The 21,414-nt window shown below is 41.3% G+C and overlaps 1 protein-coding gene across 2 annotated transcripts in view; it reads right to left on the bottom strand.

Annotated features, from left to right (window-relative positions):
• Positions 1-14,991, bottom strand: part of MND1 (meiotic nuclear divisions 1) — a 73,174-nt gene extending 58,183 nt beyond the window's left edge. Inside the window, exons 1-3 of one of the 2 annotated variants that reach the window (XM_059173486.1) lie at positions 14,853-14,991; positions 7,485-7,550; positions 3,411-3,468 (exon numbers count right to left, since the gene is read on the bottom strand). In XM_059173486.1, coding sequence (XP_059029469.1) covers positions 3,411-3,468; positions 7,485-7,550; positions 14,853-14,855 — 127 coding nt within the window. In that variant the 5' untranslated portion in view covers positions 14,856-14,991. The remainder of the gene's footprint in view (positions 1-3,410; positions 3,469-7,484; positions 7,551-14,852) is intronic. The other variant, XM_059173487.1, reaches the window with a different exon arrangement.
• Positions 14,992-21,414: the final 6,423 nt, after the last annotated feature.

The raw sequence follows: 21,414 nt of genomic DNA, 5'->3' as shown, positions 1-21,414 counted from the left end.
AACCAAACTTATGAACTGAATGTTATAGGTAGGAGTAAGATAAAAAAATCAGAAAGAGGGGCACCTGGTGGCTCAGTTATTAAGCATCTGTCTTCAGCTCAGGTCATGATCCCAGGGTCCTGGGATCGAGCCCTGCATCAGGCTCTCTGCTCAGTGGGAAGCCTGCTTCTTTCTCTCCCACTCCCCCTGCTTGTGTTCCCCCTCTCACTGTCTCTCTCTCTCTGCCAAATAAATAAATAACATCTTTTAAAAAATCAGAAAGCTTTTAAAAATAACATAAAAATGTGAAGTCATTTCATAAATGTTTGAAATTCACAAACTATTCTTACTTTTTTTTTCTATTCTTACTTTGTATTAAGTAAAACTGTACCAAGAAATTGTTCATATTTTATTATTTTATTTATTTGTCAGAGAGAAGAGAGAGAGCACAAGCAGGGGGAGCAGCAGGCAGAGGGAGCAGCGGGCAGAAGGAAAGCACGCTCCCCACTAAGCAAGGAATCTGATGTGGGACTCGATCCCAGGACCCCAGCATCATGACCTGAGTCGAAGGTAGACGCTTAACTAACTGAGTTACCCAGGTGTCCCAAAATTATCCATATTTTAATGTCTGCTTCAATTTTTCCTACAGCAAATCCCCAAATATAATAAAATCTATCAGAAAACTAAAGATCTAATAAATTAAAAAAAAATCGATACCAAGTGTGCAAACCATCCAACCTCACTTGCAAAGAAGTACAAAGTGAAATGAAATATCAAGAATTCTAAAAATGACAATGAGGTATCACCTCACACCAGTCAAAATGGCTAAAATCAACAAGTCAGGAAATGACAGATGCTGGCGAGGATGCGGAGAAAGGGAAACCCTCCTACACTGTTGGTGGGAATGCAAGCTGGTGCAACCACTCTGGAAAACAGCATGGAGGTTCCTCAAAATGTTGAAAATAGAACTGCCCTATGACCTAGCAATTGCACTACTGGGTATTTACCCTAAAGATACAAACATAGTGATCCAAAGAGGCATGTGCACCCGAATGTTTATAGCAGCAATGTCTACAATAGCCAAACTATGGAAAGAACCTAGATGTCCATCAAGAGATGAATGGATCAAGAAGATGTGGTATATATACACAATGGAATACTATGCAGCCATCAAAAGAAATGAAATCTTGCCATTTGCGACAATGTGGATGGAACTAGAGCGTATCATGCTTAGCGAAATCAGTCAATTGGAGAAAGTCAACTATCATATGATCTCCCTGATATGAGGAAGTAGTGATGCAACATGGGGGCTTAAGGGGGTAGGAGAAGAATAAATGAAACAAGATGGGATTGGGAGGAAGACAAACCATAAGTGACTCTTAATCTCACAAAACAAACTGAGGGTTGCTGGGGGGAGGGGGGTGGGAGAGGAGGGTGGGGCTATGGACATTGGGGAGGGTATGTACTTCGGTGAGTGCTGTGAAGTGTGTAAACCTGGTGATTCACAGACCTGTACCCCTGGGGATAAAAATATATTATATGTTTATAAAAAATAAAAAATTAAAAAAAAAAGAATTCTAAAAATGAAAACACAGTTCTGAGAAATGAACGTCAATATAATTTGGTATAACCTTCCCTAAAGGCACTTTGAGAGTATGTATTAAATGCCTAAAACTACACAAGGCCCGCCTTTCTTTCTTTCTTTCTTTCTTTCTTTTTTTTCCCAAGTGTGAGACGTGAACTCATGACCCTGAGATCAAGACCTGAGCTGGGATCCCGAGTCAGATGCTTCATGACTAAGCCACCCAGGTGACCCAAGTCTCTATTTTCTATTCTATTTCTAGGAACACTTCCTAATGAAGTAATAGGAGATGTGGAAAAAAATTTAGGGGTGAGGAGGGAAAGGGATGAATAGATGGAGCAAAGAGGGTTTTTAGGGCAGTGAAAATAATCGCATGATACCATAATGATTGAGCTGTGTCATTAAACACTTATCCAGAACCACAGAATGTATGACAGCAAAAGTGAATTCCAATGTAAACCATAGACTTTGGGTGATTATAATGTGTCAACTGCAGTGTAACACTGATGAGTGATGCTGACAACAGGAGAAGCTATGCATGTGAGGAGGGGGAGCAGGAAGCATATGGGACCTCTCTATACCTCCCTCTCAATTTTGCTGTGAACCTAAAACTGCTCTTTAAGAAAAAAAATTATAGATAGCATGTTACACATTAATTTTAGCAGCAAAATTTGGGAACCATCTAGGTGTTCAATAACAGTAACAGGCTAAACAAATTATGGTACAGTAGGTGGTCACAGAATGAAATATTAGAGATGCAGATGCTGTAAATCTTTTTTAAAAAAGCAAATGACATATAGAAATGTAGATGATATAATGTTAAGTGAAAAAATACATGAACACAAAGCTGTATTTGCAGCATGATTCTCTCTGGGAAAAAAAAAAAAGACAGATAAATACATACACAGACAGAGAGAATCTAAGAATAAGAAATCAAAATACACCAAAATGTTAATAGAGGTGATCCCAGAAAAGAGGGCTTATGACAAATTTTACTTTGATAATATACTTTATAATTTTCAAATTTGTTCAAATAAACATGTATAGTTTATACAAGGAAAACAAGGTTTAAAAAATAAATATATCATATATAGTGGGTTTAACAGTGACTCTTCAAAAGATAACTCCCAAAACCTATGAATGTGACCTTACTTGGAGCAAGGGTACAATTAAGGATCATAGGATGAAATCATCCTAGATTTAGGGTAGGTCCCAAATCCAATGACATATGTCCTTATAAGAGACAGAAAGGGAGAAAATAAAGGGGGAAGTTTATGTGAAAACAGAGGCAGAGATTAGAATGATGTGTCTATTATGCAAAGCACTACTGATAGCCACCAGAAGCTAGGAGAAAAGCATGAAATAGATTCTCCTTCAGAATCTCCAGAAGGAACCAATTCTACCAACACCTTGATTTTAACTTCTGGCCTCCAGAATTATGAGAGAATAATTCTACTGTGTTAAGCCACCAAGTTGGAATAATTTGTTAAACACCAACAAAAAACTAATACACCATGTAAAAATATGAAGTCACATTTAAGAAATACCAGAACATACACGAATAGTTTTTTACTTCTTTTGAAGTAAATTCTGCATATAAATAAATGTGTGCATTTGTGTATGCATGTGTGTGTGCATGTGTGTATGCATAAGTATGCATGCATACTCCATTTAAATTTTTCTAAAGCAGACACTTCATACATGAGAATCATGGCAATGGCCCAAGGACATCATGGAAGTGTTTTTGCAGTCTTCATCCCTAGAAATTTATGTTTTCATAAAGGAAAGACCATTGCAGAAGAGATGACCAATATTTCCCAAAATGTCTCAGCATGTCTTTGATACTCACTAATGCCTTTCTCTTTGGGAGCAATCTTCTCCATGTCTTTTAATTGAAATACATCTTTCTGTTTAAAAAAGTTAAAAAAGAGATGAAAAACATGTATTTATCTTCTACCATATATTTATATTTACCATCATATATTAATAAAACATTGTACTATAAAAGCTATGTCTGGTAATCTACAGTGTAACAGAAATCAAGCATTTTAGGGTTAGAAGAAACTGCAATTATCCTGTTTGATAGCTCCAACAGAACTTAAAGGGACAGATTTTGCAAGAACATACAATTCTTTAAAGTCACTGGAAAGCAGAATGTTAAGAACATCTTCCTAATGAAATATAAAAATTACAGACAACTGTCAAGATTTGTTTCCATTTAAGGTTTCATGGAAGAGCTATGCCTAAACAACAGGGAAATTATACAATTCATGTGTGCCTATCAATGATTCACCTATACAGGTGGCACGAGCACCACATGCAAAGCAAAATATTATGGGAAGAGAAGTGTCTGGGTGGCTCAGTGGCCTCAGGTCATGATCCCAGGGTCCTGGGATGGAGCCCCACATTAGGCTGTTTGCTCAGTGGGACGCATGCATCACTCTCTATCTGCCTGCTGCTTTTCCTGCTTTTTATGTGCTATCTCTGTCAAATAAATAAACAAAATCTTAAAAAAATATTATAGGAAGATAAACACATAGACTATTTAATCTTACTTGTAGTTGGAAAAAATCTATGTAGAACACACCTTTATTCTTTTTTTTTTTTTTTAAGATTTTATTTATTTGTCAGAGAGAGAGAGAGAGTACCCACAAACAGGCAGAGTAGCACTCTTCCTATAGGGAGAAGTAGACTCCCCTCTGAACAGGGAGCCCAATACGGGGCTAGAGCCCAGGACTCCAGGATCATGACCTGAGCTGTAGGCAGATACTTAGGTGAACGAGCCACCCAGGCATCCCCAACACTCCTTTATTCTTGTACTAAGCCTTGATTGAAGTGGTGAAAAGTGCTTAAATAACAAAAGTGAAATATTTGAAAAGACTCAAGTATTCAGTAATTATAACAGAATTATTGTGATTGCTTTAAATGGAAATGTAGGATCTATTTCTTTTAAAATAAACTTGAAAAGGTAACTTCAATAGGATAGAAAATAGACTTCATAAAAATTTAAAGTTCCACTTATGCAAGGGCATGTTAAGAAACTTAGGACAAATACTGACCAGAAGGCAATATTCATGAAACATACCTGACAAAAGACAGGTACCCAGCCTGTATAAGGAATTCTTTTAAAGTGTATTCCCTCTCCTCCCCCTCAAAAATGAACATACCAATGAATAAAGGAGAGGATAGATGAATATATATGTGGTAAAGTCAGCAGAGTAAAATGTTAATGGTAAAATCTAGGTGTTGGGCATCCAGGAATTAACTATCAAATTCTTTTGTCTTTCATAATAAAATATGGGAAGAAGTAACTTCATCTTACTACACTTAAGATTTAGTAAACTAAGAAAAACATTGTCATTGCTCTTACAGTGTGAAAACAATTTTTGCACATCTATAAATAAACCATTTAAAGAAAATACTTCAGGATCTCAGAAAACATGCAATAAATTACTGCCTTCTGGCCTCTAATGCATTTTTAAAAATCAATCAAATCTATCTGCAAACATTTAGATTTCCTGAAAAAAGAACATGAACTCACTGAGATCTCCGCCTATATGTGGTCCTCAAGGAAGAGCTCTGAACATACTGGCTGCCCCTGTGGGGTTACCATGTAAATAAGTGGGCTTACAGAGTACTAACCTCAGAACTAAACTGTGGTCCCTTAAGTGAACAAAGAAAATGGTCTTAAGGAAATATTAGTTCTCCACAGTATTAAACAGAGGTAATAAAGGAGAGATGAACAGAAAGGGCTCTAGCTCTTTATATATATATGTGTGTGTGTGTGTGTGTGTGTGTGTGTGTGTGTGTGTATTCACACATACATACATACACATTTTTATAATTTATAAAACTTATATATGTAAATAAATAAAAGCATGTGTAAGATACCATGGAAGGCACATAGTTTTAGAGCTAGATAATGTTTAATTAAGTACTTACGACCTGGACATTGTGATGATTTACATGGGTTATCTTATTTAACCCTCACACCAAAACTGTGAGCTGGGTACAATTATTACCATCCTCTTTAATAAACAAGGAAGCTGAGACATAGGTCAAGTTCTTGGTTAAGCTCACAAAGCTATTCAGTAAAATAGATTTCAGGTGCAAGTGCTTTCTCATTTAGTTATATTGTTCTCATGCCATTCTTCAGTTTTTCTATTACATTAGCAACTTCAAACACAAACACACACACACACACACACACACACACACACACACGAATGAATATACAAGAATAAATGAACTGAAACCAGTATCAATTTTTAGCTTTACATAAAAACTCAGTGACTACTGAACTTCTGGAAGCTGTTAATACTAATCAGTATCATGTTATTAATTGATATCAGGGTTGAAAACTTTCAATCTGAAACAGCCAATTTTGATACTTGAGAAAATTAACAACATCATAAAGGACAAAATCATTCCCCCCACCACTCTTCCCAGCTTTCCGCTGCCTAACAAGAATTAAGTCTACTCTTCTTGCTGAGATCATAGGAAAAATATTCAGACTCAATAGAATAGTCATAATCATCACATGTAAACTTCATCAATTTATCTTTCTAATCATTATTCTTTTTTTTAAAGATTCCATTTATTTATTTTAGAGAGAGAATGTGTGTGAGCAGGGGGAGGGGCAAAGGGAGAGGGAGAGGCTCTAAAGCAGACTTGGAACCGAGTGCAGAGCAATGGTGGGCTTGATTTCATGACCCTGAGATCATGATCTGGGCTGAAATCAAGAGTCAGAGACATATAACTGATTGAGCCACCAGGCACCTCTTAATTAATCATTTAATCAATAATTAATAATTAAAATAATTAAACAATCAATTATTTAATTAATAATCATAATTATTAATATGATACTCTGTTCTGAATTGCCAATGACTTTTGGTAAGTCATTCCAGGCAGTTAACATTAGTAAGATTACACTTAAAGGGTGGTTTTTAAAACAAAACTCCCCAGAATGTTTTGCTTGTTCTACTGATAATCTGCATTATCAAAATGAAAATGTCAAGTAATATCACTAATTATCTTATTAATTTCATATTCTACTTTGCCGTTTTCCCCAACATCTTTACACCTGTATATAATGAAAGCAGCCATAGGTTGGGGCCAGACTAGACTTTGAAGTTATAGTCAAGTATTACACTAAGACACAGGAAGTTGAAGTTAGTGTTTTTTGTAAGCCAAAGATTTAGACTTGAACCTGTTAGAAAGGAAAAAAAAAAAAAAAGGCAACATAAAGCAACATGGTAAAGAAAACAGCCTCTAGAGCCAGGTGCCTGGGTTTGAATCCTGACTTTGTGACTTAGGACCTAAAACTTCAAACCTATTTCCTCTTAGTGGCAGGCACAAATATCTGGAATAAATTAAGGAAGCCTATGCACCATGATATATATATATATATTACACTACAGACAGATTTATCAATGTAAAGAGGCAGCATTTAGCACTGCCTCTAAAAATCAGATGGTCGTCCCGGGATTTGAATCCTAGTACTAACGTTTTAATTTTTGAGATCCCATGCACTTGGGTGTGTCTCAGAGGTCCTCATCTGTAGAATGAGGATCATAGAGTTAAGAAAGAAGGAATCAGATAACATACACCAAGTGGTCAGAACAATGACTGGCATCTAGGAAGCAATCAGTAGATGTCAACTATTATCATTTTCAGGCAGAAAGGGGACACAATCAAATATACACTTCAGAAAGATCATTCTGGACAGAAGGGAACATTGGGGTAGGGTTCTTCCTTCCTCCACAGCTTCAGAGAAACAAAAAATGTTTGCAGAATTTTATCCATTCCACAGGAAACTGATCAGCATTGATATTTAATGAAAAAGGTACAGTTTAACACTGATATACACTTAAGGAGAAGATTACATAAAATACTAAAAATCTTATAGAAAACAACTCACCGTCTCAAAAAATATTTCCATCATGCGGGTTCTCTTCTCCTCTGCACTTAGTCCTTTTTTCTTCGACTAAAGCACAAAAGTAAAAAAGTAAACACTGCATTTAAAAAAAAAAAGACTGCATTTTAAAACAACTTGGTTTGCAATGTTATGGTCTTGTCTGCCAATGGGTTTGATAACTCTAAAGACTCATTATAACTACTACATGCCAAGACTTGTGATTAGTGCTGCCTGTGTAAGAAGAACTGTGGTTGAAATAGCGTCTGGGGGGCGCCTGGATGGCTCCGTGGGTTAAAGCCTCTTCCTTTGGCTCAGGACATGATCCCAGGGTCCTGGGATGGAGCTCCACATTAGGCTCTCTGCCCGGCAGGAAGCCTCCTTCCTCCTCTCTCTCTGCCTGCCTCTCTGCCTATTTGTGATCTCTTTCTGTCAAATAAATAAATAAAATCTTAAAAAAAAAAAAAAAAGAAATAGAGCATGGGTGGCTTAGTTGTTAAGCATCTGTCTTTGGTTCGGGTTGTGATCCCAGAGTCCTGGGATCAAGCCCTGTATCGGGCTTCCTGCTTGGCGGGGAGCCTGCTTCTTCCTCTCTCACTGTGTCTCTCTCTGTCAAGTAAATAAATAAAATCTTTAAACAAACAAACAAACAAACAAAAAGAACTGTGGTTAAGGTACAGTCTGGCAGTTTACAGAAACTCAATATTTATCAAATGATCCAATGATATGTCACTATATTTACCTTCAAAAAATACTTACAACCTCACGGAGAAAAAAGACATAACTAATAAATGATGGAAAGATCATTGCACAAATTGCTACAAGGACAGAATGAATTCTACCCTGGGGAAGGCTGAAGGCTCTCTAGAAAGGCTGGAGATGAAAAGGATTTTGGCAAGTTGAGAAATGGTGAGAAGGTGTCCTGGGCAGACCACACACATAGGCACGATGTTATGGAAGTTCGTGGAATGTTCCAGAAAGACAAGAACTCAGGGATGACTGCTGTGTGGTGCCTAGAGAAGGAGTGGTAGGGAAGGGGAAAAAAGTTGTCTGGGGCCAGATCATGGGATGCTGACTGTCCGGCCCAAGGGAATGTATGTTATTCTAGATGGTGAGAAGCTATTGAGCAACCTCAAAAGCAGGAGAGTGACAAGATTACAGCTATATTTTAGTAAGATGACATTTTAGTAGCATTGTGGAGCGTAGGATGGAGAATGGAAAAACCTATCCAAGTAGAAAATGGAAGCCTACTGCAGTTTACTATTATTCTATATCTACAGTTTAGCCAAGTTAAAATTAAGATAGTTAACACATAACTAAAATCCGTTGATAATGAATTTTACTATATATTGTATTCAGGATATATACACAAAGGTGAAATACAAATTTTTTTTAAAAAGCCAAATTCTGGGGCACCTGGGTGGCTCAGTGGGTTAAAGCCTCTGGCTTCGGCTCAGGACATGATCCCAGGGTCCTGGGATCCCCACATCGGGCTCTCTGCTCAGCAGGGAGCTTGCTTCGTGCCCCCCCATCTCTGCCTGCCTCTCTGCCTACTTGTAATCTCTGTCTGTCAAGTAAATAAATAAAACCTTAAAAAAAATAAAAGCCAAATTCTCTCAAGGTGAAGATTCACAGAAAATAACAAAAGAGAGAAATCTCATCTCTAATGGAGAATTCCACACTAATGTTTAAGTGACCTGCATCTTTCTCAAAAATCACAGAAGATTAGGAGGCAACATAAACTGTTTAGTAAGAACTTAGAAACACTTTACACCACCTAATAAAGCAGACATAAAAAACAAAGACTGAGCCTGTCCAACCAAATACTCCATCAGAAAATGAAAAGCCTAAGATAGATGGGGAAAGGGATTTGAAGTTGCCATTCTGAATACATACCAGGGTGCATGAGTCTTTATTCTACTTAAACAACCTACAAAACCCCTAACTCATTTTTTTTTTAAGATTTTATTTACTTTACAGACAGAGATCACAAGTAGGCAGAGAGGCAGGCAGAGAGAAAGAGAGGAAGGGAAGCAGGCTCCCTGCGGAGCGGAAATCCCGATTTGTGGCTCGATCCCAGGACCCTGGGATCATGATCTGAGCCAAAGGCAGAGGCTCTAACCCACTGAGCCACCCAGGTACCTCCACTAATTCATTTTCACAGCAATAAAATTATCTGGCATTCCTTGATGAGTTGTATGGGTAAAAAAAAAAACCCCTCCAATGTTCTCTACTGATCCCCCACATCTCCTCACACCTTTTCTTTAATCTCTTCTGCCTTTACAGTTTCAACTAACATTTAGGCTGAATCCTCAAATCTTTACATCAGCCTCTGAAGTATGCTCCTGAGCTTCAATCTCAAGTGTCTACCTGCCCGCTGGACAGACTTCAAACTCTGAAGGTTTAAACTGAACTCTTCTTCTCCTATATCTACTCCCCAATCCTGCTGTTCTAGATCCTGAACTCAGTTAGATATCACCTTGTTAGCCAAGCCAGAGGCCTGGCGTTCATCCCAGGTTTCTTCATCCCTCTTACTCCATATTAGACCAGTCACCAAGTTCTGCCAAGGTTAGTGGTGAAATATTTCTCAAATCCACCCTGTCTGCTCCATCCCTACAACTCTGACCTCAGTTCAGGCCTTTATTACAGGTTCTGCCTCCAGCAACATACTGGTAGGTAAGCCCTCTGGCCACACTTTGTCTCACCCTCTAAGTTCAAATTCCACCCTGCCAAGAACCAAATCTAACCAAGCCTCTCCCTTGCTTAAAAGCCTTCAGTGGCTCCGAACCATCTGGAAGTAGCCAATCACTCTGCAGTGATACACGAGGCCCTTTCCCACCGACCCCAATCTACCCAATACCACTCTCCACCTCATATTTTACCATAACATGGAGAGTTAAGCAACTTGAGCTGTAATACAAAAACTAGACAGTCCCTGACTTGCCATCATCTGACTTTTTCAACTTTGTGATGGTGTGAAAGCCACACACATTCAGTAGAAACCATACTTCGAATTTTGAATTCGAGCCTTTTTCCTGGCTAGCAATAGGTGATACGGTACTATCATGATGCTGGGCAGCCATAGGACCATAATGTAAACAACCCCATACACTTACAGCCATTCTATACCCACACAACCATTCTGCTTTTCAGTATAGTTTTCAACAAGTCACATGAGATATTCAATACTTTATTATAAAACAGGCTTTGTCTTAGATGTTTTTGCCCAGATATAGGTTAATGTCTAAATGTTCTGAGCATGGTTAAGGCAGGCTATGATGTTCCATACATTAGGTGTATTAAATGCATTTTTTATTTAATGATATTTTTTACTTACAATGGGTTTATCACCATGTAATTCCATTGCAGGCTGAGGAAGATCTGTACTTTTTTTTTTTTAAAGACTTTATGTATTTACTTTCCAGAGAGAGAGAGACCACAAGCAGAGGGAGTGGCAGGCAGAGGAAGAAGCAGGTCCTCACTGAGCAAGGAGACCAATGTGGGGCTCAATCCCAGGACCCTAGGATCATGATCTGAGCCGAAGGCAGAAGCTTAACCAACTGAGCCACCCAGGCGTCCCGATGAAGATCTGTACTTGTAATTCTCTACTCCCAGAATGCTCTTTCCCAACTTTGTGTTTTAAAGAAACTGTTCTGGGGCACTTGGGTGGCTCAGTGAGTTAAAGCCTCTGCCTTCGTCTCATGGCATCCCAATGTCCTGGGATAAAGTCTCACATCAGGTTCTCTGCTCAGGAGGGAGCCTGCTTCTTCCTTTCTCTCTCTGCCTGCCTCTCTGCCTACTTCTGATCTCTATCTGTCAAATAAATAAATAAAACCTTTAAAAAAAGAGAGAGAGAAAACTGTTCTAAAACACTCATTCCTTTTGCCTATTTAAAATTCCAAAAAGTCTCCCAAGGCTTAGTTCAACTATTCTGTAAAAGAGCTTCCCTGAGCTCATAGGACAGTCTGAGTGTCATTCCATGTGTTCCCAGAACACACCTTCATCAAATCAATTGGTATACTTCTCTTTCTCAACCGATTCAGCCGACTGTAAATTTCTTCAGAACACACACTACCCATGCTTTCCTAGAGCTTAGTGCTAGATTAGAGCAGACACAAAGGCCAGCCCTTGACTTCAAAGCCATGTATCTAAAGCCCCAACCATAAAGTTTGAGACTGTTCAATCTCCCAAATCCCATAACACCCACTGCACTCACATAAATACAATACAGGGTAAATTAATAACAAAAAATTCTGTGATAACTACTTGGTGCCTTTCTTGGACAGATAAATCACAGAAATCCCAAGTAAACAATCTCTAAAAAATCATATAGACCTATTCACTAAATCAAGAGTCAAGAGCCAGCATTCAATCCTGCCTTAATTAGTACCCCTTCGCACTGGCCTCAGTAGTATCAGAATAACCAAGCATGAAATTCACATTCAGTTAAGAAGGCTCTTTTGGCTCATTTCTCTAGTCTAGTGAGTTTCAAACTGCCATTAGAATCATCTCAGGAGCTTTTAAAAAGTACTGATGCCAAGGCACATGCTATATGAATTGAAAGAGAATCTCTGAGACCAGGCCTGGGCCTGCAATTTTTTAAGAGCCTCTCCAGGTACTTTACCTGGCGCTGGGATTGAGAATACTGCTCTTCTCACCCCAGAATCTAGAGGCAAGTCAGGGTGAGGATCCCTTTAGGGCTTTAGTCTGTGGCTGCATCAGTGGAAGACAGATCCAAAGCTTCAGGAAAAGCTGCAGATATTTTGGTATTGTTAAACTGCTCCCCGAGAGACTCACAGACTCCACAAGAATCTGCCACCAAGACACAGACTATGAGACAGTGTAGAGTCCTGGAAGCAAACAGTTTGGCAAAAGCTCTTATCACTCAGTTCAGTAGCTACAATAGTTACTCAAGAAATATGGATGAACTGTAACATTCATTTACATTGTTTTCAGGCTAATTTGTTAGTGTCTTTCATGACTGGAAATAGTTTTTATAATTAACCACAGTAGGACAGCATCATGGCCAGAATTAAAATAACTAATGTAAAAAGGATGCCATGCTAATTCATATTTAGAAATCAACAGGGGCTCATTTAATACTTAATATTAAAGAAAATGTGCTGACAACGTAAGTTAGAGATGCTTTCAAATTAGTAAGTCAGGGGACTCAAGAACTGACCTGAGGACAACAAATCTTTGGGCTGACCAACATACAGCTATCTCCACCTTTCAGAAGACCTACATTAGTACCTGTTTTCACTAATCAAAAGAAATTGTAAGAGTATTTTCACTGGTATGAAAAAAGCGAAAATAGGAAAATAGTGTTGAGCGTTTGTTTTGCGAAGGGCCCACCATGTTCCTTCCCTGGGAACTACATTCAGCACCTCAAGCATAAGCCGCCACAGCTTTGAACTCTGTCGGTGAGAATCTGGGCTGTATCTCAATTTATTTTGTGCCCCTGTTAGTAAGTTCTGTCCTAAGGTATCCCAAAAGCCTGAGAGGAAAAAAAAATAATTTTTTTAAGCCTAAGAAGTTATTCTTTGGAGTCTAGGAATGCTCAAAAATTTTTTCCATATAAATTAATAATTGCTTCCTCACCTCATGCCATTTCAGATTATGAAAGGCTTCATAGGAATGCTAGTTTCAAAGAGTGGGGGAAACCTGTATTTTTTTAAAAAGATATTATTTATTTATTTGACAGAGATCATAAGAAGGCAGAGAGGCAGGCAGAGAGAGAGGAGGAAGCAGGCCCCCTGCGGAGCAAAGAGCCAATGTGGGGCTTGATCCCAGGACCCCAGAATCATGACCTGAGCGAAAGGCAGAAGCTTTAATCCACTGAGTCACCCAGTTGCCCTGGAAACCTGTATTTTAAACCACTTAAAAAAACCATACATTTAAGAAACCTCCAATTAGGAGTTACAGAATTCCTCAAATCAGCCCCATTTCCCAATTACAATAAAATTTAGAGAAATTAAAATAGAAAATATCTGTTGCCCTCAAAACTGAGAGAGTACATTGCATTTCTCCGATTCCAAAAATATGCCTGGATTTATAATAACTGTTTATTCAAGAAGCCTAACCAAATCAAAACAAACCGCTATTAACTCACAATTAGGAAAGAGAACAAAGGTTTGTCTTGTCTCTGATCAAGGTAACACTAAACTTACTTCTTCAGCATACATAAAAAATAGCATGTATCTCAAAATTTTATTCTAATTTATTTCATGTTTCTTCATTATCAGAGGTAATCATCTGAAAATAGTTAACAGCATATTACCATTTAGTATTAGAAGGTGATTAAAATGTAAAGGTAGATTAGATAAAAGGGTAAAGTTAATGCATTTGTGCTGCATAGTTCTGTCCGTTGTATTAGTAACTATGAGAAACATGCAATCACACAGCACTGGCAACAGATTTAACTGTGGTCCTGTAGTTTCTGAGACCACTTTATGCCCAGGTGGCTGCGTTGTTAGTTTAACCACAAAGAAGCCGTTATCAGTTGTAACTGCATCTGGGCAAGTATCTTCAAATAAATACCGTACAACCTAGATCGTGCCCAGCAAAAAAAACGACCACTTAACTAAATTAAGATATTAAAATCTTAGATCCATTTAATTAGATGTTGATTCTCTGCCAACAGAAGTAGAAAAAAAAAATGATACCAAACTCAAGGTTTATGAAAATGATTTGATGAGGTGTAAGGCATTAAATTCACCAAGATAAAAGGTCTATCTGGAATCTTACCAGGACTTAACCTATCATGGTATGCAAGGAAGGCGAATTCAGTGCTTCTCTAATAAAGGGGCCAAACAAGTAGCAATCCGAAGCACAAAAGGGCATCGACCCCTGAACTTTAGGGAAAAAGCAGCGATCTTCAAAGAAATCTTACTGGCATAAAAGACTCGCTAGGTTACTGCTGAAATCGTGAGCCATTCAGATACGTGCTCTAAGAACTACAACACATGGCAACCCTCAATTGTCAAAACACAGAAGCCATTAAGATCCAAGGCTTCGGTCCGTCCCGCTCACACCCTTCCCGGTTCTTCCTAGGAGGCTGCAGCTTGGGCGGCCAAACCCCGGGAGCCCGAGGCTCGGGTTCTGAAGCGACTCGTGCTCTGACTGGTCGCTAAGTTTGCGAGGCACACCGGGGCACGTTCGCGAACGCCTCTCGGGTGTGCTCCGAGGGCAGCACCGGGGGTAGGGGCGGAGAGGCCCAGGGGTCGCGGACCCCGGGCCCCAGCTATGTCGGCCCGGCGGCCCCAACAGAGGAGCCAAGCACCCCAAGGCCGCCGAGGCCCCAAGCTGCGTAGGGGACTCGCGGCCTGGAGACTGGGGAGGCGCGGCACCCGGGAGCGCGGCCTCAGCTCTTACCATGGCTCGGGCGGCGGGTCTTCCGGTGGCCGGGCGGGAGCGGGAGGCGAGGGGCGGGGCGGGCCCAGGCGGGTTTGATTTTGGCGCGGACGGCGCAGCGGGGCGGAGCCGCTACAACGACGAGGTGGGAGGGAAGTAGGAGGGAAGCTGACTTCCGACCCGCGGCCCCGGGGACCTCTGGTGGCGGTTCCGAGAGGCCGGCCGGAGAGGGCGCGACTGGTCCCCGCGCTGTTCCCACCTCTTCTCCCTGTGTAGAACGTGCGTGACTCCTTTTCTCTCTCTGAGAAAGTCTTTGAGCCGTCACTTCAGTGCGTGTTTTCTTCGCGCTGCAGAAACCGCCCCAAGTTTGCTTTAAAAAAGGGGTGTGTGTGTGGGGGGGGGGGAGGTGGTTTGGGGTTCCTGGGCGGCTCAGTCGGTGAAGCGGCTGCCTTCAGCTCAGGTCATGATCCCAGGGTCCTGGAATCGAGCCCCGAGCCCCGCACGGGGCTTCCTGCTCAGCGGGAAGCCTGTTTCTCCCTCTCCCTCTGCCTGCTGCTCTGCCTACTTCTCTCTCTGTCAAATAAATAAATAAAATCTTAAAAAAAAAAATCCCTTTGTATATTTGGCTTGTTTATGTATAGTCTGTTGTTTTTTAAATAACCAAGAGAATGAATTTGAAATGAAAGCTGTGGGAAACTCGCTCCTTCATGACCTGCGGATAGATGGGGATTGGGTCTAAAGCTTGCGCCCCTTCGCCTAAAGTCGCTACAAAATTAACTCAGACTTGCCAATTGTTTTGAAAATTATTTTATGTTATTGGGGACCATTTAAAAATATTCTAACTTTACTGAAAGCATAAAGAGTGGCATCTAAAGTGGGAATTTGTATCTCCTATTGCTTCTTTAAGAAAAGGAAGCGAAGAAGGGATATATTGATTGCATAGAGTTCCATTACTTTAGTTTGTTATAGATTGCATTACAGTACTATATGACCGACAGTACATCAGGTGATTTTAAATAGTAAATGGGTAGCCATTTAGTACATGTTTTACTATGTACTAGAAAAAACATAAGCAACACATTATACTCTAGATTTCTCACACCTTCCTCCAGATATGGATGAAACACGCCTGTCTGAAAAAATGAAAGTGATATTTAAGAAAAATATTAACTGCCTAGTGGTATCTAGATTTGACAAAAATCATAAGGGCGACGTTTGTGGGAAGGCTTGTCTTGGTTCTGAGACTGCCATACCTGTTCCTCCATCAGACGTGGTCCTTCTTCACTTGGCTTACTCTTAGACCGCTTTAGACGTAACCTTCAGGAATCTTTCTGTTTCCCCACTCCCACGGCACAGCAGATAGGGTCCCTTCTGTGGTATGCTACAGTACTCTGCAGTTTTATCATAGCACACCACATTCATTTTAGAACTGTTTTTGGAGTACCAAACCTCAGAATGACTCCATCGAGGAAATGCACCCTGAACTAAAGAACCTTCTCTTAGTTCTTCCTTGAAATTCTGGAAAGTGCATCCTTGAGAGGAAACTTGTTAGGAAGCAGGAAAAGAAGGTAAAGCCATTTAAAAAGAGACAGGAAAATCTGTAAGGTAGGGAAACCGGTAGGAAAATGAAAAAAACCAAGAGAGGAGAAACTTCAACAAGAAATAGTTAACATGATCACCTTTTTCAGTCACATGGCATGCCCTGAGTTAGAAATGGCAATGCAATTGTGTCATTCGCACAGAGCAGCCGTCCCAACAGAAATAATACCCAAACTGGTTCCTGGAGGATGAAAAAATGTCAGATGGTTTGTGGCCCTCCAAAGGACTATAGTACCTAAACAGATACATGACATATTTCTGGTATTCAAATTTTATAGAGTAGGGGTGGGAGGGATTAGAAAAAAATGTCTCCTGAGAGGGATGACAATGGAAAAAATGTTGAGAAACACTGGTATAGAATAAGTATATAATTTATCATCCAAACTGGACGAAAGGGACTGTATTTATCATTATGTGAGGACAACAAACATAAATCAGTATTGTCCCCATCAATCATGTGATAACTTGGAACTTCCATAGTGCTATATTAATAACACTTAATGCTTCTTACCTTAATTTGCTCTGTATCAGAGTTACTGATGCTCTTTTAATCTTTCCATCTGGGAGAACAGGCAGAGTAGGTAACTTCCTTTTCTTTGTAATCCTGTCTCACCTCTCATTTCTTGGTCTCTGTTCTTCCCTAGAAAACTTATGCTCTCTTGCCCTCTTTCAGCAAGCCTTGGCTCATCAGTGGTCCACTTCCAACACCCCTCCTCTGTGTTCCTCTGGGGTGAGTTCTTAGCTACCCACTTCCTTAGCTCCACCCAGCGACTCCTGCCACCCTCCACTCCTGGCAGGGTACCTGGGTGCAAGCCCAGAAGGGTCTGAGTTGAGTCTGAGTGGGGCCCTAGGTGCCCATGAGGGTCTCTACTTACCTAGCAAGTATCCCTATGTCCAAGACTGTGTGACATTTGATAGCAAATGAAAACCATCACTGTAGGGCAAGAGGCCACAGGAAAAAGGGGAAAGCCTTGTAACATTCTTTTTGAAGAAAGGCTTCTGTTTTTCCACTTTGCACCAGTCCCCACAAATTGTTACGTATCCAACTCTCTCTCTCTCTCTCTCTCTCTATATATATATATATATATATATATTCATTTAAGTCTCACCCCAGTAGAATAAAGCTCCATAAGAACAGGGAGTTTTTAGTTCGCTACTGTTCCCCAGTGGTTAACTAGACTCTATAAATATTTGCCAGTGAATACATATAAAAGCAGCTTCTGGTATTATAATTGCCTGGCCTGGTTCACTAACCAAATTGTAAGCTCTTAGAGGTTATAGGATTTGGTTCATCCTTATATCCTTACACCTACCCTAAAGCCTGGTGTATAGCAAGTGCTTAGACCTTTGTTCAGTGACAAAAGCAATGATAATAACAAAAGACATTAGGGCTGGGTAGAGGATAGAATGTCATCTGCCCTTCCTGCCTCTTCACTTAAGCAATAATAAACCACAACTGTAATTGAACTTGTCTGCTCTGGAAAAGGGTGCATCTGGCTTTACGTGAAGTGAGTCCTCAAAGGACAATTAGAAATATGCTTATATGTGGGGCAACTGGCCTATATTAAGAATGCCATATCTTTGCTTCTGGAAACTTCCAAAGAGCCCACGATGGCAATGGTCCCTGCTTGATTAAACAAAACAAAACAAAAAGAAATAGAAGAATAGAAGCAGGATTCAAAAATACTAATATTCACAGTTACCAGTTGGTAGCATCCCATCTGGCTTATTTCTCATTTCTGCTTTAGCTCTCCTTCCAAAACTGATTGAGGGTCCTCTTCTAGACTTATAACCTATTATAGATTTTTTTAATCCTCAAAAAAAAAAAAAAACAAAAAAACAAGAAATTTTTAGTGTCCCTCCATTGTTTTCAGAAAGGACACTCAAAAGATAAATTTTAATATTCATTCCATCACAGCAAAATATAAATCACAGACTTAATGAAAAATCAAAAAGCCTATAAATACATCAGGAAAAAAAGCTGTATACATAAATGCAAGCCTATGACTTGTTTACACAATGAAGAAGGACAAAAGTCCTTCATAGAACAAAAGACCAAATACCAAATCCATACACCATTCAAGATCGAGAGCTTGTCTATCCTCAAGTCTCATAGGGAACTTACTGGCATGCGACTAAGGGGCATTAAAATGACAAATTTGACATTATAAATGGAGACCAATTTAAATTTTATTTGACTTAAGAAAGACAGAAATTAATCTCTTTGAAAAGCTAGGATGTAGTGATAACCCATGATTTGTACGGCCAGCATCAGGTTCTTTTACAACAGAACCTCCAGAGGACTGTCCAACATATTCTTTAGATGCTGTGAATACTTCTGGAAATGCTTGGCCGTCAGCTTGATGTTTATTATAATGAATTTTAATTAAGCTCTGGACCCTAAAGATTGCAGTTACAGTGTGGTCCCTTTCTAGTTCTCACGTGCACTTATTCTCATGAGCTTTTCCCCTATCGATTTGGGCAGAAAGCTAACGAGAACTGGTTGACAACCCCGGCGAACTCGCTTCCGGCAGCAGAGGCCACACATGTAACTACTGTTTCTATGGGCCAAAGTTTCATTAAAATTTATTAGAACAAGAAAAGCGCGCAGCGCATTCGTGCTTTCTGCCCAATTCGATTTGGGCAGAAAAGTTGTAAGAATTTGCCTGCATTCTGCAGAAATTCAGACCACGTGGCATTTACAGCGTGCTCCCACGTGGCTCCTGCCGCGACTGTGCTGGACCGCCACGGTGGGGCTCAGGCGGCTCCCCTGAAGGCCTGCGCCTATGGAAGTGAGTTCACTAGGGGTTTCCAGCCAATTCTCATGAGCTTTCCGCCCAAATCCATATCGATTTGGAATATCTATATCGGAAATTCGGTATCAGCGGAAACCTGGTGAGAACTGGTCGGCATGCTGCAGCAATTCGGGCCATGGGAGCATGTGCCCAGCGTTTGGAGCGTATTCTCACGAGGTTCCGGCGTGACTGGGCGGGACCACCGTCCGGGGAGGGAACCTCACTACCAGAAGCGAGTTCGCTGGGTGTTTCTGACCAATTCTCAGGAGCTTTCTGCCCAAATTGATACGGGCAGAAAGCTCGTCAGAATTGGCTGGCATTCTGTGGGGACTTGGGCCTAGCAGGAGGTGTGGGGGGCGCGTATGGAGCACTTTGTCCTGAGGTTCTTGTTGCAATGCCTTCGACCGCAGTCTAGCCCCAGGCAGCTCCCCTGAGGGCCCCCGCCATGGGAAGCGAGTCTGCCAGTGGCTTCCTGCCAATTCTCCCGAGCATTCTTCCCAAATCGATATCGATTTCAATTTGGGCAGAATGCTCGGGGCGGGAAACGTCCCACAAACTCTTTTCAAACAGCGGGTGACCCCTTGGCAATCACGCGGGTTCACCGGTAATCCCGCGAAGTCTCCTCTGGAACCTCGCGAGATCTCATTTCCGACGTCGAATGCGGGCAGGCGGAATGGTGGAAAAATGCAGGCCAAATTTCATGAGTCTTTTATCCAAATTGCTATCAATTGGGGTAAAAAAACTTGTGAGAAATTCCTGGAAACCTTTGGCAAACTGTCCTCCGATGGCGGAGGGCGTCAAGGGAATCGCACAGCTAGGCACCTAATCCCGTGAGGTCTCGGCTGCACCCTCGAGAGAAGTCGTTCCAAATACCCAACGCTCCTGACCCAAATCACCAGATAATGTGGGTCGGTATTGATTTCGGTAGAAAGGTCGTGAGAATTGGCCAGAAACCTCTGGTAAACTCGCTTCCAATGGCGGGGGCCCCTTAGAGCTATCACGCAGGCTTGGCCCGAGAGGTCTTGGCCAGAACCTCCTGAGAACTCATTCCCAACACTAAGCAAGCACGCAGTTCAAATCGGACAACGCGGGCCATTTCTCATGAGCTTTCTACCCAAATTGGTATCGATTTAGGTGGGAAGCTCGTGAGAATTGACCGGAAGCCTCAGGCGGACTCTTCGGAAAGTGGGGCCCCTTAGGGGAATGGCGCAGACTTGGCCCATAATCCCTCGAGGTCTCAACCAATTCTCCAGAACTCATTCCAAACACCGAGTGGGTCGCCCTAATCACGGGACAACGTGGGCCAATATTGACGAGCTTTCTAGCCAAATCAATATCAGTTTGGTTAGAAAGCTTGTGAGAATTGGCCAGAAACTTCCTGTGAACTCTTCCCAAGGTAGGAGCCCTCTCACTGCCTCCAGTGGCCATATTCAGCACAGGCATGCCACTCATTGTCTCGCACTGCAGATCTTCACTGCTTCTAGTGGCGTTAATGAGCACTGCAAAACTGTCTGTCATGCCTTGCATTACAGCTGAACACTGCCTCCAATGGTAGAAAACTGCACTGCCACTCCTTGCAGCTCACCAGTGGCTCCAGTGGCGAGGTACTTCACTGTCACTCCTTCCAGTGGCAACTCAACACTGCCTCCGATGGGAACAAGCTACACAGGCATGCCATCCATGTTCTTGCACTGCATCTCAACACTTTCTCTCCTGGCTGTCAGAAGCGCTACAAATCCTTCTGGCATCCCTCACACTGCTGCTGACCACTGCCTCCAGGGGCGGGAACCGACATTTCCATTTTTTCCAGGGTCTCACAGTGTGGCTCACCACTGCCTCCAGTGCCTGCAAACTGCACTGGCATGTCTTTCAGCAGCTCTCCCAATGCAGCTCAGCACTGCCTTCAATGACATAATTCTGCACTGCCATGCCATCAAGCAGCTCTAATAATTCGCCTTTCCACCACTGGAGGCAGTGATGAGCTCCAGTGCCACAGATGCTGAAAGATGGGGCAGTTCAGCTTGCCACCAAGGGAGCCAGGGCTGAGCTGCAGTGGGTGAGACACTGGAATATGTACCACTGGCACTTCTGAACAATGGATGCAGTGGAGAGATACAGTATAAGGCGTGGGAAGGAAACACAGTGTGGATTTACGCCACTGGTGGCAGTGCTGAGTTGCAGTCTGAGTG

This window comes from Mustela lutreola, chromosome 1, assembly GCF_030435805.1.
Source record: "Mustela lutreola isolate mMusLut2 chromosome 1, mMusLut2.pri, whole genome shotgun sequence".
In the NCBI taxonomy this organism is placed as follows: domain Eukaryota; kingdom Metazoa; phylum Chordata; class Mammalia; order Carnivora; family Mustelidae; genus Mustela; species Mustela lutreola.
Note: the sequence above shows the minus strand (reverse complement) of the source record. Positions and strands in the feature narration are given on the sequence as shown.